Source organism: Ovis aries, chromosome 3 (assembly GCF_016772045.2).
Source record: "Ovis aries strain OAR_USU_Benz2616 breed Rambouillet chromosome 3, ARS-UI_Ramb_v3.0, whole genome shotgun sequence".
Classification (NCBI taxonomy): Eukaryota; Metazoa; Chordata; class Mammalia; order Artiodactyla; family Bovidae; genus Ovis; species Ovis aries.
The window spans coordinates 135155077-135179350 of NC_056056.1; the positions used below are offsets into that span (position 1 = coordinate 135155077).

Genomic DNA, 24274 nt, shown 5'->3' on the forward strand with positions numbered 1-24274 from the left:
CTTTTCTCTTCTCTTGGACTCTTTTATCAACTAATAAAAATTTCTCCTAGCAGTTTTTACACGAAGAAAGATGTTGGAAGGTTTTATGCTTTTCTTCTCTAGGTCTATGACTTGGTTAGATAAGCTTGGTTACCTTTAAGGAGAGCGGTTATGGGGGCAATGTGGGGGCCGGGAGAGAGAGGGGTCTAAGAATGTTTCTGGCAGCTGTAAAGGACATTGTAGAAAATTAGGGTGGTTAGTCAAACTATTTTCTCCTTTCTGAAGCACCACTAGCCTGGTCGTCATCTTCAGAGAAGACTCTGGGATGTGCGATTGAAACTGGGAATGGAGCGGGACTGCTTTTGGGTAGGTGGAAAATAAAGTTTGGGAGAAGAAGCGAGGCAGCTGAGTAGGAGAGAGGAAAACAATTCAATGCCGAGACTTGGGAGTAGGGCATCTGATGCAGTCGAACTGGCTGCGCTAGCTGATGCTTCGCGGTTCCTCCCAGCTGTGGGGTGCTCTTGGTGGGGCAGCAGATACTATGATGCGGCTTTGGGGGCGGGAGGTGGAGCTGGAACTCTCATATAGAGCCGTGTGTCAGAAGCAGTGATCTTGTCTTCCAGGGCCTAACGAAGTCACGGCGAACTACAGCAGGAAACGTACTCGTCCGTAGGTTGCTAGCTGGGTGGGAGACTCCACAACACAGCGTGGGTTGGATGAGCTCCAGCACTAGCTCAGCCGCAGACAGCTCCCGCCTAGACCTCCGTGGCCCCGCCCCCAGTCAGCCTGGAGTGGGCGGAGACTCGGGATCCGTAGTCAGCCTGCCACGCGCGTTGGCCGCTACGGCCAATATGGAGAGTCCAGCCAATAGGAACGTGCGGCTGCGATCCTGTCGGCCAATCGCGGGGCGTGTAGGGGGTAGGCTGGCGTGGCGCTGGCTCCAGGGATATGGAGCCGCTGGAGCCGGGACGGATTGTCAGGTGGTTGCGGAGCCGGTAAGGTGGGGAGCGGGCCAGGTCAGGGGTCACGCGGGCGCCCCGCTTTCCCGGGCTCCGGGCGGCTCGAGGGCCAGCCTGGGAGCAGGCGCTGCGGCCAGTATTTGGCGTGCGGGGCTCCAGGAGGGTTTGCGAGGGGCGGCGCGGGCTGGGAGGGCCTGGACGCGGGTTCCAGACGGAGCCGCATTCTTCAAAGGAAGAGCGAGAGGAGGGCCTCGGGAGGGGGAGCGGGAAGAGAGCGCCGGAGGTCGCAGGGGCCTCGTCCCTTCCCCGCCGCGGCCTAAAGAGACCTCAAGAGAAAATGGCTGAACCCCTGGGCGGACCTGCCGCGGTCCCGGGACCCGTGGTCGAAGGTCTGCCGACCCCGCTTCACGCCGCGGGAGAGGCCGACGGACGCGGGGCAAGGTCCCCTCGGCCTCCTTATCTTCGGAGCCCTGATGCCCCGTCCGCTCCCTGGGCCTCCCGCCGCCGCACTTCAGCGAAAGAATTCATTTTACTACAGGCGACATCCAAGAAGCGCCTCTTCGTGTGAAGGGCCTGGACAGACCGCAGAGTCCTGGTGTGTAGATCGGTTTTAGGGCGGTTTGTGCAGCCTCCAGGCTCAGGAGCTTTTGTAGGGGCGTTGTCGCACTCCGTGTGTGAGAAGGGTGGCTGGCTGCTCGACATCTGTTCCGTTTCATAGGTTCCTGCTGTTACAGCTATGTTTACTTTTGGATGTTCTGTTTTTGGTTTTTGTTTGTTTTGTTTTCAATTGGTTTCCCCCAATTCTCTTCATATATCAGGCTATTTCAAAGAGCATCATTGAAGAAGTTGAGTAACCTGGACTTGAGTTTTCCTGTGTGTAAAGTGAAGATATTCTCATACCGTCCACTGCTTTCAAAAGAAGTGTGATGGAGTTAAGGGAATGTGACACCTCTTTAAAGAAAAAAGCAAAAGCAAAAATTCTATGGAATGCGAGGCAAGAGGAGACAGGTTTCCAGAAACTTTTGCTGGCCATAGTTCTAGTGAATATTGCTGCAACTAGGGGACCTTGTTTTTCTCCCTTGACTCTTGTGGAATCTGAACCCCAACTAGTTTGCAGCACTTCTTGGTTCTCTAAACCTTTGAGCAGGGTTCTTAGGCTCTTTGTTCTTTTGTTTCCACATATTTAAAATGGGAATTGATAGTATCTTAAAGAGTATTAAATGGTGGTGAGTATTAAATGAATTAATACACATAAGGTGCTTAGAACAGTTCCTAGCATGTAGGAGCTTTTGTTATTAATATTACCTGTAAGTAAGTGCCTTCTTTCCCCTAAAAGATTCCACACTAAAAGAATTCTGACCTTATTATTCTTTGTTCAGAATCTCCTGACCCCATTGCCAGTGAACCCCTAGGCCTGTTTTCCATTCACATTCTTGTGACTATAGACTCTCTGCTGCGTGTTTATCGTTAAGTCAGGTTCGAAACTCCAGCTCTGCAGTACTGCCTGTCCATGATAGCTGTGTTGGGTAAATGAAAACTTCTTTGGCTGTTTAGTTTTTCATTGAATAATATTTCACTTACAGTCTTGGCCTACAGACTGTTTTTTTTGGACCCACTACCAAAAAGGCCATGATTGCAGCACACTTGGTTCCTCAGATTTCCGGAATGGCCATGGGACTTGGGCGGGGAATTTCTGGGCAGCCTGGCTGCACTTATTAGTGAATGGGGAAGCTTGACGCAAGTCTTACTGTACTGTTAGGAAATCAGCGGTGATCCCTTGGAATACGACACAGAGCTAAGCAGCTTTGGTTCATTTTTAAAAAATATTTATTTCTTTTGTTTATTATTTGTTTGGCTACGTCGGGTCTCAGCTGAGATGCGCTGAGTCTGCGGCATGGGCTCAGTAGTTGCCCCGCTGCACGTGAGATCTTAGTTACCCAACCGGGGGTCAAATCCACATTCCCTGCATTGGAGAGTGAACTCTTAACCACTGGACCACCCAGGAAGTCCTTGGATCAGTTTTGACTCAATGAAGTGATGGTTAGAGGTTACATACTGGTGTTCACAAAGCAGCATCTTTTCTATTAATAAGTGACTTTTAGTTCTAAGAGTTTGGGTGAGTGCTGTGAAATCAAAGACATCTTTAGCCACTATCTCCTTATTGTGTATGTAGATAGAAATGTCTGCTGACAGACTTAGGCTCTTTCTGTGAGTTTAGAAGTTTCTCTGAGGTTCTCTTGATACTATCTGGAAGGCTTTAATAGAAGACATTTCTGTCTTGCAGTTCTCCCTCTGCAAGAAAACTGCTGTTTACATAGGTAGCAGAATTGGAAACTAATCGCTAAATGAGAAACTTTGGATTTACAAAAAAAGAACATGGCTTACTGCATAAAGTATGCTGGCCTGTTTGCTAGCTTTTTATTAAGACAATTTAGTATTTATATAGTGTTGAAATTTTGATGTTGGCTTTGTGCAAGTGGAGAACATTGTGAAACCTTTGTGCTTTAATAAGGAGGACAGGGACTGATATCTTTAAAGAGTTGAGTGCTTGAGGCAGAGAGGGAAGCCTTTTTCTTTAATATTGTTGTCATCTTTATCATGTGAGTCTGGTTTGAATAAATATTTTGGAAAAGAGGACAGGGAGCATTTGAATGTGCAGAATATGAGGAGTTGGGAGACTGAGATCCTTGTTGTCTCAGCCATCCAATGCCATTTAGTCTTTTGATAATTTAACAAACGTATGTTGAACAGTTAACGTTTTTTGGCCCCTGGAGACATGAAGAGCCCTCCAGGTATCATCAGGAATATCATGGATATAGTAAAACAATAAATATGAATTATAAACTATAATATCAGAATGGAATGTCAAAGAGTTGGCCAGGAATGATAAAAATATATTTATTGTCTAATTCCTCTTCCACTTTTAAGATTAGAGTAACTTACATTTTTTAATGTAAGGATCAGTTCCCAGTAAAAACTTAGATTGGGAAATTAGGGTTTTCAGTCTTGTCTTTGTTCTTATTGCTAGTAGGTCATTCTGTGTGGGTATTTTTGTTTGCTTTGGTTCCATTTATTACTAATAATAGAGTGTCTATAAAATTCCTAGGTAATGAAAGGAGGCTGCAAGTTAACTATTGAAATTTCAGCAGGTTCCAAAGAGTAGAAGGAGGCCTGGAGAATCTTATATATATTGTCTGTTTTTACAGGTAATTTTTCTTTGCTTTAAGCAAAGAAACTTTGAGGAAAATATGTACTTAATATTGTTAAGGTCAGTCTGCCTCGAGGGAGCCAGTATCTTTCATTGGAATAAATAAGTTGAATGTAATCTAATGGTAATCATTCCTCACTTCTGCCAGAGAAAAGCTACCTTAAGTATAGGGCAAAACATTTTTTTTTTTTTTTTCCCCGAGGCAAGAAGTGGGTATAGATTAGTTTAATAGACTTTCTTACTTGAGGGTAAAGCTGTCTCTGAAATTTTTACAATGCTTGGAGTTGTGTTCTGAGATAGTTGTGTCGGGCGCAGAAGGCCAGGTTGGGCTGTCAAAGGGAAATAGTGCTGTAAATGTCGGTCGATTGGGAGGAAATCAGGGGAAGCTTACAGTGAGAGTTGGACGGAACAAAGACCAAGCTGTAGTTTCTGGAAGTAAGATGTTAGCGGCCCTGTCATGTAAGCAGGCAAGGAGGTTTGGAACCTGGCTAAGCCTCAGAGGGCTGAGCAGGGAAAGTGAAGAGCCCAGTTTAACAGATACTAATTGGGCCCTTCTAATTCTGAAGTCTCTGGCTGATGAGTGATATTTTTGTCTAAAAGCACAGTGCTTCTTGACAGCCTGGCCACATTTCTCCCCACTGTTATCGTCTTTGACACCCAGGCAGCTGATGTTGTTATCAACTGTGCTCTTCCCCCCGTGTCTTACCCCTCTCTCCTCCAATTGCTGCCTAACCTTTCTCTTCTTTCTTAATCATTAGATGTTTTCCACGTTAGGTTTTCCTTTCAACCATAAAACAGATTTTCAAAAGTCTAAGTCAGGTGGCAAACAGCAAACTTGGTGAGTTGAAATTGTGGTACTCTGATAGGCTAAATGAGATGTGTCCAATTTTCAGATCATTACTATGACATAAAAAGTCAGTAACATGGGGGGAAAAAAAAGTAACACAGTCTGTGGACCTTGTGCCAGAGAGAGAGAGAGGCTGTGATGTAAGTGAAGCGCCTTGAACAGTGGCAGCACTGTTTGTACTTTATGAACTGGCTGTGCTTGTGTGACTTTCAGCTTACTGAAATATCACCCACTAGGGTGGAGAGGATTAGAGTTTCAAGGCCTTTTTGTTACGCTAACACCAGAGGGTTATTCAGGAAGTAGATGTAATCTCTTTCCAACCTGTCTTTTTTTTTTAATATGTCGATTTTATATCAAGTTCATTTTTATGAGAGAAAAATAGGATTATTTTTTAATCGAAATTTAAAAAGCAATTGCAAACTTCACATCCTCAATTATAATTTAGAAATTCACATGACTTTTCTAAGCTTTTCTCTCCCATCATCCACTTTGGGGGAGATTTTTGGAATCAATTAGGTGGATATCCTGATGGAAAGACTGAGAAATGGGTGCTTTATTGACCTGGAGTGGAAAAACAGAGGAAATTACCATTTCTCATTTTGAAAAATGGCCAGTAGTATTCCTGATTAAAATCCATAGGTTCAGGGACTTCCTTGGTAGTCCAGTGGCAAAGGCTGTGTGCTCCTAATACAGGGGGCAGGGTTTGATCCCTGGTCAGGGAACTAGATGCCACATGCCACAGCTAAAGATCCTTGCACTTCAGCTAAGACCCAAAGCAGTCAAATAAGTAAATAGATACTTTTTAAAAAACATAGGTTCAGACAGCAGTGAGCTCTGTGTGAACCATGGAATATTTCAGTTTTGTTGACTCCCAATCATACGGGGGCAGGAGCTCACCTTCATGAAGAACATCTTATATAATATAAAAGCTAGATTAATAATAATGGTTTAGTAAGATTATCAAGTACTTTAGCCTTAAAGTAGACCTTTAGAGAAAAGGGAATTTTAGAAGGATCTAGAAATCTTTATGTTTTCTTCAAGCAAATGGAATTCTTTTTTTAATTTTTTTTTTTAATCACAACTCCTTTTTATTCTCCTATAAACAACTTGAGTATGACTTTTAACGCCTGTTTCTGGCAGTTTCCACCTTGTCACCAGCATGTTGAACACTGAGTATTGGCTGAGGAAGAAGAAGGGGTTTGCCAGTCAGCTTTAAACATTCCTGTTCATATTTATCTAATCAGCTGATTGCATGCACACTTTTATGGTTGCCTCTATGAAACTTCTTTTCCTACTAATGCTGTCTCTGATTTTATTTATATAATGGGGAAAAGACGAGGAGAATTATTAGAGGACTGTTCAAAAAACATTCCTCTCCAGAACTTAAAATTAATTTTAGGGAGACCGTTGCAACAGCTCCTAAGATCAATGAAATGGTTTGGGGTACCCTTGCTCTCTGTAAGAGAGTTTTCTAAGAAAAATATTAGTTTAAATTCAAGCATTTTTTTAGCCGTGGGGGGAAAAGTTGAAATTGTATGTATTTAATACTCAGTATTTCACACTTCCTTGGGGGCAATTTTTAAACCAGTTTTGGGCTATTCACATTGTTCTTCTTGAGTTCCTGTAAATGCCAAGAGAACACCTGGAATTACTGTGAATTAAATTTTCATAAGTTATTATAACTAGTAAGTGTTGGAGGATATAACTTTTTGTTTTGATGTAATTTCAGACTTGCAGAGAAGTTGCAAGAGTAGTATCAGGGAATAAGTGCTTTCAGAATAACATGATATTACAGTAGTAAGCAGCACATGCCTTGGGGAACGTGAAAGAGGGCCATTTAACCCATATTAGGGAGTGAAGCGGAGGATTTGCTGAGGAGACTTTTTTATTTCTTTGGATTCAGGAGAAACTTCCAAATCACAATTTCAGAGCATGGCTGTTTGCGCACTAAGTCCAAGTAGTAGTAAGTTAAGCTTGAGGCTTCAGCTCTCTGGGTATCCACTGCAGAAGCTCCATCAGAGAGAATTGGTCCCTGAAGTGTTCACTGAGAAACGGAAGGTTCCTGAGGTGTTTGTTGGGGAACTGAGTAAATCTGCATGATCTTTATGTTTTTAAAAAATAAACGATGCATTTACTTGGCAATTTTTTTTTTTTTAATTGTAAAACTGCACACAGTGTATTTTCACGAGAGGTCCTTCTTTCGCCTGACCTTGTCTGGGCTCCTCCACTCCTTCCTCTCGGAGTCGGCATTACCAGTTTTGGGCATCTCCTTGGGCATCTCCTCTGTTCGCGTATTTTCTCAATATTTCTCTTTTGTTGCATAAATGATAGCTAAGTGTTCTATAAATTATATCTTTAACTTCACAGTGTATCTTGGAGACTGTTTCCTACCAATCTGTTTAGATCTGCCTTGTTTATCGTATTCCATTCTATGAATGTCCTAGGTTGTTTTAGTCTTTTGACACTACAGACAGTGCTGTGGGAAATATTCTTGCATATGCTGATACTTCCTGTACAAATGTTTCTTCAGTATGCGTTCTTAGAAATGGAATTGCTGGGTCAAAGGATATGTAGACTTTTGACATTTAGACAGAAAATGTAATTAGCATTCTTATTTTATAAAACAGTCTTTCAACTTTTTTGATAAGGAATAGGATAAAATAGTTATTACATTGACCCGTGAGTGCCCTTTTCCCCCCTGCTGTCAATGGCTGTTTGATAGGAGGAGACTTACTGGCTCTAAGAGAAGGTGATGCTTAGTGGTTGGGGGTAAGCTAGAATGTCAAGGCACCTTGTTAATCATAACTGTCCGAGCACTGCAGGGTTGAATCTTGTTGCCTGTGTCTCCACTTGATCTTTTTCTTAGCATAATTTAATGACTGAAGTGACCTGGGGGTATGGTCCTAGAGAGCAAAGTGGTCTTATATTAACTTACTGCTTCTCTATGGGTGTTGGATTTTCGTGGAGACCTTAACATTGTGCAGCACCCAGAGTGTACTGACTCTCCATGCCTTGCCCTAGTTATGTTCTCTAGACACTGCAAGCAATGGAGCTTACAGTTTGTTGACTCAGTGTTTCGATGAGAAATTTGGAATAGGGAATTCCCTGATGGCCCACTGGTTAGGACTCAGTGCTCTCACTGCTGGGGCCCAGGTTGATCCCTGGTCTGGGAACTAAGATCCTACAAGCTGCATGGTGCAGCAAAACAAACAAGCAAACACACCAGCAAACAGGTTGGAATCTAGAACCCATTTTCTTCCTTGGAGAGAGATTTCACAGAGAAGGTCAGGCTTCTTGTGTTTTACAAGTTCTGTAAGTAATTATGGGAGCAATCACTTAGAACACTAATAGTAATTATTAAAATTTTTATCTTGAGATATTTCTGTTTAAAATTACTTAACTGTCACCTTTTCACACTTCATATTGGGAAAAAAACACACTACTGTCTCAACTGTTTGCTTTTTTAAAGATGCAAGGTTTAAAGGCTCCTTTTGGACAGGGATCGTCCTCAAATGCACTGAACGCTTCTGTGCCTTCTAACACCGAGTGTCAGTCATCATGCAAAAGTAGTTGAAGTTTATTGATTCTTCATGAGTAGGACAGCAGTTAGAAACTTGAGTTATTCTTAATAATAACAATATAACATTAGTAATACTATTCTTTAAAAAATAACCACTCAACACTTTTCAGCATGTCTTTTCATTTTATTTATTTTATTTATTTTTTGGCTGTGCTGTGTGGCTTGCAGGATCTCAGTTCCCCATTCAGGGATTGAACTGAATCCCAGGCCACAGCAATGAAAGGCTAGAGTCCTCATCACTATGCCACCAGGGAACTCCCAATAATAATGCTCTTTTTGGGGGGAATAGGGTGAGAGGCCTGTGCTTTGTGGCTTGTGGGATCTTGGTTCCCTGACCGGTGATTAAACTTGCCCTTTGCAGGGAAAGCATGGAGTTCTAACCACTGGACCACCAGGAAATTCCCGATAATCTTAATAATAATGTTCTCATAGCTGATTGAAGTATAAGGAAGTTGTCTCATAAAAAGCTCATGATTTCCCTTGTAAGAGCTGTAGTCCCAGATCGGATTTGTGGTTTCTAGTTTATTGTGTGTTATCCTGGCTTCTTAGAATTAAGTAAAAGTATCTGTGTTGTGATTGGAATTCAAGTGGTGCCGCTGCTGAGCGGTCAGATTAAGTCCCATTTAGTTGAGGTGCTGGCTGAAAGAGGGCTGGGATTTAGTCAGCAGTATTGAGGTCTGCTGGTGAAACCATCTCATAGCACAAACTGATAGGAAGGACATGGCTACTGTTTATTATGAGTCTCCTTATTGGTGACTATAGAGTTGAAAGTTTATATTTTCTAAATTAGCAAGATTTAGATGTTGCTATGTGGTATACTCCAGAAAATAGGTGAAATCTAATACCCCTTTCAGGTCTTAATTCTGTAATTTGGCAAAACAGATATAGAATATGTTGATTTGTTGTTGTTTTAGTCGCTAAGTCATGTCCAACTCTTGCGACCCCCATGGACTGTAGCCTATCAAGCTCCACTGTCCATGGGATTTTCCGTACAAGAGACTAGAGTGGACTGCCATTTCCCTTTCCAGGGGATCTTCCCTACCAGGGCTTGAACCCAAGTCTCCTGCATTGGCGTGAGGATTTTTTACTGTTGAGCTACCAGGGAAGTCCTAGAATATGTCGATAGATTATCTAAAAAAGAAAGTAGAGCACTGTTCACATAAGAGCAATAATGGTACGAGAGTGGAAAAAGACTAGTAAAGGATAGATAAGGGGAGGTTTCCTCAGTTTTTCAGGATGGTTGTTACTGGGATTCAACCAGTAAGGGGGGGTGGTTAACAATATTGTTTACCTTTCCCATAATTTCTAAGTCTAGAATTAACTAAGAAGTAGATTCCTTAATCAGTAGATCAGAATTTTTAAACAACCTTATTGGTGGAGTTGACTGGAGAATATGCCATATATCCGTGGCCCAGTGGGCTTACTAATACCACCTCTACCCCCTGTTAAACTTAGCCCACTTAAACTTAAGCCCTCTACCCCAGTTCACCTTAACCCAGTAGGAGGCTGGACATCTGGAATACCCCCTCACTACCACACCCCCTCACCCCTAACATCCCTCACTCCTCGTCCCCCCGGTAAGTTGCTTACTGCTGATAGAGAGACGTGCAGGTGGGCTGCTGTCGGTGCCCTTTTCTCCTGGTGCCTCGGCTCTCCTTGAGGGGAGTGTGGTCACTCACTCTTCTCTCAGTTGTTGAAGTGTTGGGGAATGAGACCTGAAACCTTAAAGCTGAAGTCTGTCTCAGAGAAAGATGAGACTGGGAAATAGTGGCCCTCTCCTACCAGTGTGCTGGTGAAGTCTTTCCCCCTTCCTCCCCACCCTCCAGAAACTTGAAACATGAACTTAAATTGTTAGTTAGATCAAAGAGAGTTATAGATCTTTGTCCTTAAAAGCGCATCAAAATGGTGGGAAGTCAGTCTTTTAAATATTTGGGTTAATTGCAGGTAAAGGGTGGGAGACTGGGTGACTGATTGCCTGGAAGCCTCTGTGTGGAGGCCTTATTTGTGTTGTTCAGTCGCTAAGTCGTGTCCAATTCTTTGCGACCTCTTGGACTGCAGCATGGCAGCTTTCCCTGCCATTCACTGTCTCCCGTGGATACTTAAAAACTACTTGCCCACTTGCCTGAAATACCTTTTGCTTCACTTTGGTTTCCAAGTGTTGCTAGTATTTCATTTTTTCCCCGTAAATATCTCTTAATCATATTCTGAAAACTGTGATTGTTTTCAAGGTTATCTAATTCAGTAGAACGATTATTCTTTTCGCATAGTAAGGGTTCAGTCATACAGTGTCACAGAATACTGGTTGTGAACTTGTTTTAATTTGTTCTTGCTAATTCTCCTCTTCTCTCTTTTCCAGAATCCTTTTCTAAGAACTCAGGCACTCAGGTATCCACCATGGTGTTGGGTCCTGAACAGAAGATACCAGATGGTAATTTACACCTTTGTGTTATTGACTCATTTTTGTTTGAAATTAGGCTTAAGCCATTAAGAAAAATGTACCATATTGTCCTTCTTGTCCTCTGTTCCATCAAAAGCTGTCACCATCTCCTGTCCCCCAGCCAACTATATGGAGACTTGCTCCATTCAGAGGTGACTTAGGTGACCTGGTGACCGAGGCTGTAAATGAAAATGGATTTATAACCATAGAGACCTGCCTCAATTTTATTTCCAGTTCTCAGATGAGCCAAGATTAGCTGCAAGTCTGGTTTCTATAGCAGTAGTGCTTGTAAAGGCAGTCTAACTTGCAGACCTGGTATAAAAACTTCTGGGGTGCTTTAGCTGCTGAAGACACTTCAGATAAGAGTGGAACAGGAAAATACTGAGCTAGCACCTTGTAGAGTATTTCAGGAGACTTTATGCTTTGACTAATCCTTCCTGATTCTAAATTTCTCCTTTAGAATTTCCATTCCTTTTCTGTACATTTACTCCTCAGTTCAGTGTCACTTAAGGTGAAGTGGGTCAGTTCCCTATGAAAAGAAAGCTTTTGTTTTTCTAATTGGCGGTTGCACGGGGTTCTTGGAAACCCTGAGATTAGAGCTTTGTGGTTAAAAATAGCCATTTGATGGTCTCAGCAGACTGGGTTTCCTAATTTTCTGGTGAGTTAGCCCTTTTCTGTCAGACCCTCGCCCGGCTCCCCTGCTGGCCGGATTTAAAATTAGCAGCGAAATGCAAGAGGAAGACTAATCACACTGGTGATTAGTCTGCGGTGAGCCCTTCAGTCGCAAGGGTGACACCTCCCCCTCCTCAGGCTCTTCACTGAAGGCCTTCACCAAACAGGAACCGATGGCAAAGGGTTCCTGTTAGGTCGTTTCTCTGCAGCTACAGATTTTAGCCTGAAATATGATAGTGTTTTGTAAGTTAATCATTTCTGGGGAAGCCTGATGGAGATACAATGTCCAAGAATGATCCTTTGAGTAAATCCTACCAAATAATGGGTGGGAGGTGGAGAGAATGTCCCGTTAGCCTGTTTCCTTCTAAAAGCTAAGATATAGGTTATCAGTGAGGCTAGTCTGGGGATGTTACATATTGAGCCCTGGACATCAGTGATTTGGGAAGAAAATGAAATGATTCTAAAAATTGGCAAGTGACAATAGAAGCGTGAAACTACGGGGAGGCCGGTTGTGAGATTAGTGTTGAAAACCGATATAGAGATTGGTGACTGGAGAAGAGGGTTGAGAGGGAGCTTTTTTACCGTAAGCATTTTTGTGTTTCTCAAATTTTCAGCCAATACATTTGAATGTATTGCCAATTCAAAAATTAATTTAAAAATATAGTACTGGAAATTGAGATGGAGTTAGGTAGATCTTGTGCATTTATTGAGGTATTAAAAAGATTTAACTTTAGCACTTCTAAAGATGATTATTGATATTACCAACTGCACTGGGCTTCCCAGGTAGTGCAGTGGGTAAAGAATCTTCCTGCCAATGCAGGAGACACCAGAGATGCAGGTTCAATCACTGGGTCAGGAAGATCCCCTGAAATAGGAAATGACAACCTGCTCCAGTATTCTTGCCTGGAAAATTCCACGGACAGAGGAGCCTGGCAGACTATAGTCCCTGGGGTTGCAAAGAGTCGGACAGAACCAAGCACCTTTATATTAGTGGATTTTATTCATTTTAATTCATTTCTTCTCGATTGTTTTAACTCAGAAGATGCTTCTGGAGACCATGGAGACTCTGCCAGTCTTGGTGCTATCAACCCTGCATATAGTAACTCCTCAATTCCGCAGTCCCCCGGGGCAGGCTCAGAGGACCCCTTTACCACCTACTTTAATGAGAAGATTGCCATTCCTGAGGAGGAGGTTAGTGACATGTCCTTGGGGGAAAATATTATTATCTAGGGAAAACTTATGTACAATGTCTGCTAGACAACTAAAGATCAGCAACCTCAGAGTCAATTCTGGCAGGCAGTCTCTGAAGACTGAATTTTTGTAGTCAGAGAAACTGTTAAGGAAACCAAGGTCCTTGTAAAACCATTGCCAAGTTTTACTGGTGAGCATTTTTTGATCCAGAAAACATGATTTTCATGTTCCCTTTTTTATGGTGCCTTTTGTCGCGTTTGGGTAGTGTTTGAGCACAGAGGTAGGAGTTATTATTGCTGGGGTTTTAGAATGAAAGGCTGTTGGAAGGGCAGGTAAGAGAAGGGCTCTTATTTGTACAGAGAGCTAACCAGGTTGCTGATAAGGAATGGATAAAATGGAAAAGAAACTTGGACACACCCACGTCCAACTTCTGAAATCCTTTGTTCTTATGAAGCTGATATTGTTGCAAGTTAGACCAGGAGTTTGGAGGTGGTAATCCTTTTTTTTCTCCAAGATAAATTTTATTTATTTTTATTATTATTTAAAAAATTTTTTATTCTGTATTGGAGTATAGCCAGTTAACAATATTGTGCTAGTATTGGGTGGATAGTGAAGGGAGTCAGCCATACATATGCATATATCCATTCTTCCCCTGGAGGTGATAATCATTTTGTTCTGTATTCCTCTCTTGTACAGTACTCTTGTTTTAGCTTTCGTAAACTCTGGGCCTTCACGGGACCAGGATTTCTTATGAGCATTGCTTACCTGGATCCAGGAAACATTGAGTCTGATTTGCAGTCTGGAGCAGTGGCTGGATTTAAGGTGAACATGGAGTCTTCCCCGCTTTCCTTTTTAAACACTTACAGCATACTTCTCCTCTGCTCTGCCTGTTGGATATCAACCTTGTGGGCTATGTGCTGATTCTGTATTGGCTCTGACACTTAGATGAAAAGTGCTTTTCCGTCTTTTTTTTTTAATCCCAACTAGGAATGAGAATTTATTTGTTTATTTATTCCTAGCTGTGCTGGGTCTTTGTTGCTTTGCGCAGGCTTTTCTCTAGTTGCAGCGAGAGTGGGGGCTACTCTCTAGTTGGGGTGCACAGAGTTCTCATCGCAGTGGCTTCTCTCGTCACAGAGCAGAGGCTCTAGATGTGCAGGTTTCAATAGCTGTGTTTCCCAGGCTCCAGAGGACAGGCCCAGGAGCTGTGGCATACGGGTTTAGTTGCTCCGTGGCATGTGGGATTTTCCCGGACGAGAGACTGAACCCTTTCTTCTGCATCAGCAGATGAATTTTTTACCACTGAGCCACCAGGGAAGCCCTTTCCATCTGTTTTTTTAAATGTTATTGTGTAGTTGGTTTTTAGTTTTGTTTTACCCAGGTAGTTTCCTTGAACAAAAGCGCAACTGCAGATGGGAAAAACTAAGGCTCAGAAAGGTGTGAGGTGACCTAGCAAGTTCTGTGCAGAATGTGATACAGAACTCAGATCATTGGATTCCTGAGCAGAGCTCTTTGAGTGTGCTATTTCCCATTGACATTGCCAAACAACCGAACTTAAACCACCAGTTATCTCATGAGTGTAATGGTGGGGTTTTGTTCTTCTCTAGCTGCTCTGGGTTCTCCTGTTGGCCACCATCGTGGGGCTCCTGCTCCAGCGTCTTGCAGCTCGACTGGGAGTGGTCACTGGGCTGCATCTGGCTGAAGTGTGTCACCGCCAGTATCCCAGGGTAAGCAGTGTTTGTCACCCATCTCATAGGTAACTGTGTGTCTAGACATTTGGGACTTGTTGCTGCCTAAGGCAGGAATGGGTAGACCCAGTGTCTGTAGGCTAGCTTTAAACTGACTTAATTGATCAGTCAGTTCAGTCGCTCAGTCGTGTCTGACTCTTTGCGACCCCATGAATTGCAGCACGCCAGGCCTCCCTGTCCATCACCAACTCCCGGAGTTCACTCAAACTCACGTCCATCGAGTCGGTGATGCTATCCAGCCATCTCATCCTCTGTCGTCCCCTTCTCCTCCTGCCCCCAATCCCTCCCAGCATCAGAGTCTTTTCCAATGAGTCAACTCTTCACATGAGGTGGCCAAAGTACTGGAGTTTCAGCTTTAGCATCAGTCCTTCCAAAGAACACCCAGGACTGATCTCCTTTAGAATGGACTGTTTGGATCTCCTTGCAGTCTAATTCAAAAGCAGAGACATTACTTTGCCAACAAAGGTCCATCTAGTCAAGGCTATGGTTTTTCCAGTAGTCATGTATGGATGTGAGAGTTGGACTGTGAAGAAAGCTGAGCGCCAAAGAATTGATGCTTTTGAACTGTGGTGTTGGAGAAGACTCTTGAGAGACTTGATTGTTAGATAAGTACTAATCTATCTCTGGTTCATCCTAAATGTTTAATCTCCTTTCCTGGCTGTGAGAGAGTATCCTTACCTGCTTTTTTTTCTTACATACCTCTCAAAAAAGAAGTTGGTAACTTGTTTGTTTTAGCTTCTCTTTCTTCTTACATTTCTTACACGTCATGTTTCTTAGTTTGTTTTTTTTCTGGCCTCAGTGTGCTAGCACTACTAAATTTCTTTCTGTTTGATTATTTGACCAGATTCGATCCCAGATTTTATTATAGGACACCCAATTCCAACACTTCGCCCCGAGTCCCTTTGTATATCTGTCTTTTTTTACTTGCTTGTGCATTATTACACCAAGGATGACTCCAACCTTTTCATATTTGTTTTGTCTCTTCAGCTGTGGTCAGAATAGATATTTTCTTCTGTAGTATTTTATTCTCTCCTGAACAATATTTTGACCATCTTAGCATCCTCATTTCCTCCTAACACTTTCAGGATTGTTTTTAGGCAAAAAATTAAGTGGAAACAATGAATGGAAACTCCATTCTTCTGTCGAGTAAAACAGAAGGAGAAGAAATTGGCATCAGCTCTGCCCTGACCTTGACTCAGGCTCTACCACAAAGAGCAACCTGGCCCTCTCCAGCAAGGGACCGAGTAAAGCTTGAATTCTGGTCCTTCATCTCCAGACCTAAGGCTTAATAAAGGACTGTTTTGGATCACTGCCAAAATATGTATTCCAAACTATGGAGGAAGTTCTTAGAAGTGATTAATTAAGAACCATATCTTTTTGCTGTTTGATGTTTAGGTTCCACGAATCATCCTGTGGCTGATGGTGGAGCTGGCTATCATTGGCTCAGACATGCAGGAAGTTATTGGCTCAGCTATTGCCATCAATCTCCTGTCTGTAGGAAGGTGAGGGGTTTTTCCTCTACAAATAATTTTTGTTTTGCCAGATTTCAAAGCAAGTGTAAAAAGAAAATCCCAAGTCATCTTCAATTTTAAAGATTCAGCTCACGTATTGTTTTTCCTGTGGAACCTTTCTGGAACCACCTTCTCTCCTGCCAGGTGGAGGCTCTCTGTCTTCCATGTTCTCATGGCAGGTTATGCAGACCTGTTGTTATCCAGTGTATGGCAGTGTGTTTTATAATTTGTATCTCAGTTTATCCCACTTGATAAGTGAGTCCCTTGAGAAATAAGACCCCTACTTTTTAGCTTTGTGTCCTGAATGTCTGAAATTATAGACAAAATTTGAATGAATGTGTTACTTCACTTAGTACTGAGATCCTAAACTACCCAAGGTCTGGCCCCCTTGCTGCTGTTCCTGTTTCCCAAGTCCTTAGTCCTCCACGTGTCATGTATCTGGAACGCTGTTGGAAAACTGGGAAATGGGTCTTTCTCAATGTTTCTTTCCTTTAATCTCCCTTTTTAATCTCTGACCTAGGATTCCTCTATGGGGTGGAGTTCTCATCACCATTGCAGATACTTTTGTATTTCTCTTTTTGGATAAATATGGTAAGGACAGTGGGAATGGAGGGGTCACTCAAAGGAGCTGCTTCCTGTCATGTGGCTTATGGGGTAATTGCCTTCTGTGAACTCACTGCTGTGCTTTTCCCCTTTAGGCTTGAGGAAGCTGGAAGCATTTTTTGGTTTTCTCATCACTATTATGGCCCTCACATTTGGCTATGAGGCAAGTATTACAGGCTTATTCATTAGCTTTATTATTATTCTTCTTAGCTTTTTAAAACAAGGCGTTTGTCCTTTTATTATGAAAGACAGTACATGCTAACAAAAGCCGAATTCAGCACTGGCCAGTTTTAAAGGAATAAGGATATGGCAGAGACTAGTGTCCAGGAAGACCTTCAGGGACTCCTAATTTAAAACTTTACTAGAATTTCTGGTCCCAAGTTATTCTCAGCAACAGAACAGCATTGGAGAGGGTTAGGAAAGGGGTTACAGGGTTATTCTTGGCTGTTAACATTAGAGGGGTTTGTTTTTGCTCATCCTAGTTGACAGTAGTTGCAGCTTGGACTTTCTCTGTATTGTAACAGTTAATGAACTATAGGGGATACAGTACATGTTTCCCAGTTTGTGCCCCAATCCGGACATTCCGTTGGGTTAAAAGTAACCCTAACCCTACCATTATATTCAGTAATGCCCCTGTCTGTGTCCAGTTATTATAAACTGATTTCTGCTTATTGTCCTAGCTAGGCTTTTGAAAATGTGTCTACTTTATGAGTAGATGATAGAGCTTGGTCTAAGGCTTCAAGAGAAATGCTAAACCAGGAAAAAGTGTTTCTGAGTGAGTCTCAGCAGATGCTAGTGGCAAGTGTTAGTGATTTTTCTATACAGAGGTGAACACGGGAGCATGATTAGTGTGGATAATCAAGAATCGACTATTCTAAGGTATGTCTCACAGGAGTTATTGTGATAATAATATCAATAAGGCCCTTAGCAGCTGTTTTATTTCTTTAGAATATTAATTAGATTCTCAACACATCCAGGCTTCCCAGGTGGTGCTGGTGTTAAAGAATCGGCCTGCCAGCGCAGGAGACACAGGAGACTTGGATTCTGTCTTTGGGTGGGGAGGATCCCCTGGAGGAGGAAATGGCACCCCTCTCCAGTATTCTTGCCTGTGAAATTCCGTGGGCAGAGGAGCCTGGCAGGCTGCAGTCCATGGGATTGCAAAGAGTCGGACAGGACTGAGCGACAGGACTGAGCAACAGCACTGCACATCGATTTCGTATATCTAAAATACAGTGTGAAGTGTCTGGACACCCCAGTCCTAAACTCTCTGACCTTGTGCTGCTTGGTTTTTTTGGGTGGTTCTGTGTGCCTCATTTCCTGTGTAGTTGTTGATGAAGGGGATTAAGGAGTAAAGATGCAGTGTCTCTAGTACTGTGTTACTCCCTAGTCTCATGCTCCAGAAAAGACTAATAGCTGTTCTGTTTGTATGTAGTATGTTACAGTGAAACCCAGCCAGACCCAGGTCCTCAAAGGCATGTTCCTACCATCCTGTTCAGGCTGTCGTACCCCACAGATTGAGCAGGCTGTGGGCATCGTGGGCGCTGTTATCATGCCACACAACATGTACCTGCATTCTGCCTTAGTTAAGGTGAGCAAGGCCTTTCTCATCTCAGTGGCCTGTGCAGTTTCATGGCCTCTTTTCCTTTCGCTGCAAGGGACACACACGTGGTTCACAGCTCTTGGAGCCCTGAAGGAGCACGCGATTTTCCACAGTTGGATGCCACACTCTTGTATCACCAAGGTGACCAGAGATGGCACCAGCATGACATAGAGAAGGGACTAGAGTCCTTCTTAAAAGAGCTGAAGGGGCACCATGTCTCTTGTGTTTAAATCTCAGAAGCCTGAGTGACCTCATGGAGGTCAGGAGGAAAGAGCCTAATCTGGCTTTTACCAGTTAATCCATCACAGTCGTTTGTTGGAAGATTTCAGAGACCTTTGTAATTAAGGTGGTGTCCACATTCGGTCTGAAATCAGATTGTTCTCGTAGGTCAGCAGTTCTTCCAGTCACATAACTGAGGGTTCAGCAGTCACTCGTTCACTTTTTCCTCTTTGGGATGTGTGATTTATCAAAGGGCCATGACTTCTTACTCACTCAGTTAACCAGGATGTAAGTGGAGTCTCAACATTTCATGTGGTCAGTTGTTTGCCCCCTAGGCCTTTCAGCTGACTACAGACTTGTGAAATATCACAAGGAAACTTGTTCCAGCTCGTCAAAAAGTGACTGTTGCTGTTACGTCTCTAGTCCAGACAGGTAGACCGGGCCAGCAAGCAGGAAGTTCGAGAAGCGAATAAGTACTTCTTCATTGAATCTTGCATCGCTCTCTTTGTTTCCTTTATCATCAACGTCTTTGTTGTCTCAGTGTTTGCCGAAGCATTTTTTGGGAAAACCAACGAGCAGGTGGTAAGTAAGCCTGGGTCCTGTGTAGTAGTGGATGTGAGGGTAGGGAGGAGGCTGCATTGGGGCAGGAAAACATGACAGTGACTTAGAGCTCAGGGGACATAGATCTCAGTGCTGTCCCTAAGTCATGGCACTACTCAGGTTTACAGTCTGGGCCTGTGACCAGGCCCAGACTCTCCTTCGCAGCTTTAACAGGTAAGGAAGTGTGCCTTAGACCAAGGTTGCCTTATGCTGTTGTTGGCGGCTTCATGTCTGTTTGGCTCTTTATCATCCCCTTTTGCTTCCTGTTTACCAACTACTGGCTGCTTGCCAGTCCTGCCATTTAGTGATTACAGGCGGGAGGAGTCAACCAACAGAAAATAGAAGCTGTGGCTAGACAGGCTATCACACTGAATTCTCTGTCCTCTTGACTCCTGATTGCCAATCTAGTTTTTTTTTTGCCAATCTAGTTTTGATAACTCCTTTGTTTCCCACCCATAGGACCTCTGACTCCTGGCTCTGCTTTGAATAAGGCCACCCTGTTCTGGGTGTCCTCTCATATTTGAAGTCTGTTTAAGGGCCCTCACCTCCTATTATCATTTAAAATGACCCAGCATTCGTGTATTACCATGCACACTCTATCTCAAGGAAAAGCTTTTGGTGACCTGGGGGTGTAGAAAAAGTGAGGAGGCAGAGCTCAAGGACCTGCCACCAGCCTCTGCTGTCATCAGCCTGTGTCCAGTGTCTCACCTGCAGGACTCGTTTCTTAGATGATCCCTCTGTCTGTGAGCTGCTGGGGAGGTCTTCTTCTTTGAGTTGTGGACTCAAAAGTTGTTCCTAAACTGCTTTGGTTCCAGGTTGCGGTCTGTAAAAACAGCAGCAGTCCCCATACTCACCTTTTCCCAGAGGATAACTCAACACTGGCTGTGGACATCTACAAAGGGGTAAATGTATTTGGATTTCTGATCTCTGCCCCTGAATCAAGATTCTCAGCATAGTGTCTGGTCTTTTCAGTGGGTTCACTTCAGAGCTCAGCATATCTTCTGTATAGTGTCCCTTTTTTTCAGAGGTCCAGATGCCAGACAAGCCTTTTGGATTACCTGGAAGGGAATAGGAGATCAGCTGACAAGATGATTTCATTGTGTCAGCAATTCCCAAACTTACATGTTGATAGCATATTGGTTTCTAGGTGTTAACTGGGGAGACTAAAGAAGTATCCCTGGTAAAGTGGTCTTTTTTGTGTGTGTGGCTGAAGACTATTTATTTATTTAAATTGCACTGTGTGGCATGCGGGATCTCAGTTCCCGGACCAGGGGTGAAATTTCTGCCCCCCTGCATGGGATCACAGAGTCTTAAGTACTGGACTGCCAGGGAAGTTCCAGTAAAGTGGTCTTTACTGGGGCCTCTCTGTCCGTTTTATGCTGATTACATTGTGAACCTCCAACAGTACACAATACATAGTATTTAACATTTCTGAAATTTATTGGAGGTTTCTTTCCATTCCTATTACCATCTTCCAGAATAGTGTGTTTAGGAATATAATTTGGGAAGTGTGTTATAGTCATTTTTCTTTTTGATACTTAACATATGAGTTGAGGATAAAGGCTTTAGGAGCCTAGAGAAGAGAAGGGACTAGGCTGAGGAGGAATGGGGGCCCATCCAGCAGAATGTAGGTTGAAAGCCTCTAGAATGAGGTCAGGACCCGAGTCTAGCTCCTGGGACAGTGCCAGCACATTGCTTGGTAGAGGTGGGTGCGTAGCCAGGAGTGGGGAGAGGTGACAGAGGATATGTTTGGGGTGCTGTCTCAGGTGATCTCTCTCCCTTGCCTCTCCAGGGTGTTGTGCTGGGGTGTTACTTCGGGCCTGCCGCTCTCTACATCTGGGCGGTGGGGATCCTGGCTGCGGGGCAGAGCTCCACCATGACAGGAACCTATTCCGGCCAGTTTGTCATGGAGGTACGTGCTGCTGTGACTGGGATAGACGAGAGGAAGAGGACATTGCCCTTTTGTCCCTTCTTAGTTCTGTGCCTCTAAGGTCTTCCCAAACCTCCCCAGACCTTTTTCTGTGTCCCTGTTCCAGACATTCATCCTGCTTCTGTGTTTTCTTCCAGGGATTCCTGAACCTAAAGTGGTCACGCTTTGCCCGAGTGATTCTTACCCGCTCTATTGCCATTATCCCCACTCTGCTTGTGGCCGTCTTCCAAGACGTGGAGCATCTAACAGGAATGAATGACTTCCTGAATGTTCTTCAGAGCTTACAAGTGAGAAGGGAGCTGGGGACACTCACATTCCATTGAGTCAGGAGGCATTCTGCATTGCCCTTAGGTACCAAGCCTAGTGTGGGTGTGGGGAAAATTCAGAGGAAGAAAGAGGCACAGTCTTGGTCTATGGTGAACGCATATGAAATCTCTAGAATCTAAAAGGTTTTTAGAAGTGGCTTGTTTTTTTCTAAGCCTGTTGAATGGGAATTATAAACTGTAATTACACATAGAACACAAAATTATTCATTAACTGAAGCAAACATTAAATAATGTAAAGGAGACTGTTGGATATTATGCAGATTAAGAAGACAAGGCAGATAGAAATTTTGTAGACACTGTGAGCATAACTGATGCTGGGTTCATGCTATAGATTTCCACATAACCCTGCAGCTTGTTGGGATGACAGGAGTAATTTCTCACAGAGTGGGTGAGGCAGGGTCTGTGGTTCCCTTTTGCTAAGAGTGCTGCTCTGTGGGGTGTTACAGGACCCCCTGGAGCCCCGTCTGATCTTAGCTTTCTCTTTTGCAGCTTCCCTTTGCTCTCATACCCATCCTCACGTTTACGAGCTTGCGGCCTGTGATGAGTGAATTTGCCAATGGATTGTGAGTGTACTTCTGTTCCCCAAGATGTGGGGGAGGAAGGGTATCTTCATCAAACTGACCAGTCAGAAATTAAGTCATAGGGGGACTATGTGCTTTAAGACATGATTGCTAGAGCTGCCCCCTCACTCTCTGACTTAGAAAATAGAGACTGTTGGGGACTTCCCGGTGGTCCAGTGGTTGAGACTGCCTTCTAGTGCAGGAGGTGCGATTTCCATCCCAGGTCAGGGAACTAAGGTCCTACATGCCACAGGGTGTGGCCAAAAATTAAAAATAAGTAAGCACAACATTGTGAATCAACTATACTTCAGTATAAAAAACATTAAAGAAAATGGAGACCATGAATTTAACAACGGAGGGCAAGCACATTTTTTGTTTCTGGTGGGAAATTTTTTAGCTTTTAGGGCTTTAACTAGTCAACTTCAGCCACTGAAGGTTAAAGTATCTTAAATCCATCTTAAATGATCTTAATGAGGGAGGCATAAGCTAATACCTTTTATATACATCTCTAAAGTACATGGGATATTTAAATGACATGTTGCATCTCTAGGGACTCATGACTGTTTCACTTGTAAGGCTTGTTGCATTTTTAGGGGCTTAAATAATAGGGATTATTTGATAGTGTTTTTTTCTTCTTCTTCTTCCTCTTTCTCCCTATCATTGCTCATTTAACCTAATCTGGGACCTAAGCATTTTTCGGTTTATTTTTAAATGCCACTTACTCCTGTCCTGTGACCACAAAAGACACAGTGTCTTTTTCTGTTTGTGGACAGGTTGGACTATTCTACCAATAACTGTGCTGATTCTTTTGACAGGGGCTGGAGGATCGCAGGCGGTATCTTGGTCCTCATCATCTGTTCCATCAACATGTACTTTGTCGTGGTTTATGTGCAGGATCTAGGGCATGTGGTATTGTACGTGGTGGCTGCAGTGGTCAGCGTAGCTTATCTGAGCTTTGTGTTTTACTTGGTAAGTCCAGTTGGAAGGGGCAGGGGTGGTCAAGGGGGACTAACACTCAGAAGAGAAAGGACCCAAAGGAGCATATGGTTATCTGTCTTTAGGTTATTGACACAATTTACATGAAATCGTTAAACCAGCTGTGACTAAAGAATATTTTTAACCATAAATTTTCCCTCGGTTCCTAAGAGCTATCATTTTTCTAAATCTGTCACTCTGTCTGGTTTCCATTCCTAATAATTCCTAACAAGAGAGTGTAGTATGTTTGAAGAACTTAAGATCAGGCATGTAGAAAGTAGAGTTGTATGAGATGAGGTTGGAGAATGGAGGTGTGTCTTGTGATTTCAAATCTCTGGAGGGAACACATGTGGGTTCACAGCACTGCCCAGCTCTACTGCTTAATAGCTGTCCAATGACGACTCAAGTAAAAAGTGATAATCTCTTGTTGAATTATTCTAGAATTACTAAAGAATGATGGTTATAAAACAAGCTATATAGAAAAGGAATGCAAAATAAATAAATAATAATAAAAAGAAAAAATGCAGAATTATAAATACCTAGATAATAAAAAAAATTGTCAAGAGTCTAGAGTAAATTACGTAAAATGGTAATAGTAGTTGCCTTTGGATGGTGGGGTTATGGATATATTCTTTTCTCTGTTTTCACCTTCTTCTGTAACATTACTTACATCCAGGAAAAGCAGCTATGCCAGCAACACATCTCCCTCATTATTCTAGACAGGTTTCTCTAAAAATCACAGTGGGTGAGGACTGGGGACAGCCGAGTTTATACCACGTCTACTGCAAAAAATGGGAAGACTGGATGATAGAAACCCCTGCTCGTCTGACAACCCCTAGCCCCCGTGTCAGGGTCTGCCAGAGGGTAGATGCTTGATTGGAAACATTGTTTTAATGAATGTTGGGAAATTGTGTTTTGGATGGATATAGCTCTGCTTTCTTCCTCCTCAGTGAGCCATGGGCACACTAAGATTATACTGATCCTACAATATAAGGACTTACTCCCAGGAAACCCAAGGAACTCAGTATGGCCTTGACAGAAATTGTTTTAATAATTCGCTGTAGGGTGACCCTTGGTGGCGTAGTGGTTAGAATTTCTGGCTTTCACTTCAAAATCCCAGATTCAGTCCCTGGTAAGGGAACTGAGCTCTGCAACACCCCCCAACCCTGGCCCCCCAAAAAAGTGCTGTAGAACTTAAGGGGATCCTTCCTTCATGCAGATCAGTTATGACAGTGCTGAGTCATTCTTAGTCACCCTGAGGCTGTAGAAAATGTTGAAGACCCATTTTCAAGGCTGGGGACTGATTCTAGACGAATTCCTACTGTTTAGTTC

The 24274-nt window shown here is 43.2% G+C and overlaps 1 protein-coding gene across 11 annotated transcripts in view; it reads left to right on the forward strand.

Annotated features, from left to right (window-relative positions):
- The window catches only part of SLC11A2 (solute carrier family 11 member 2), a 153163-nt gene that overhangs the window by 397 nt on the left and 128492 nt on the right, over window positions 1-24274 (forward strand). For 5 of the 11 annotated variants that reach the window (XR_009599900.1, XR_009599898.1, XR_009599897.1 and 2 more), the window contains exons 2-15: window positions 10930-11001; window positions 12722-12873; window positions 13570-13695; window positions 14478-14597; window positions 16014-16120; window positions 16650-16720; window positions 16828-16895; window positions 18165-18320; window positions 18975-19133; window positions 19967-20053; window positions 20944-21063; window positions 21219-21368; window positions 21897-21970; window positions 22783-22936. Coding sequence is in view for 7 of the 11 variants with exons in the window: in XM_027967323.3 (XP_027823124.1) it covers window positions 10930-11001; window positions 12722-12873; window positions 13570-13695; window positions 14478-14597; window positions 16014-16120; window positions 16650-16720; window positions 16828-16895; window positions 18165-18320; window positions 18975-19133; window positions 19967-20053; window positions 20944-21063; window positions 21219-21368; window positions 21897-21970; window positions 22783-22936 (1616 nt within the window). In the remaining 4 variants the exon portion in view is untranslated. Of the gene's footprint in view, window positions 1-899; window positions 1534-10929; window positions 11002-12721; window positions 12874-13569; window positions 13696-14477; window positions 14598-16013; window positions 16121-16649; window positions 16721-16827; window positions 16896-18164; window positions 18321-18974; window positions 19134-19966; window positions 20054-20943; window positions 21064-21218; window positions 21369-21896; window positions 21971-22782; window positions 22937-24274 lie in introns of those variants that run through there. The other 6 variants (XM_042246728.2, XM_060412589.1, XM_060412590.1 and 3 more) reach the window with 6 other exon arrangements.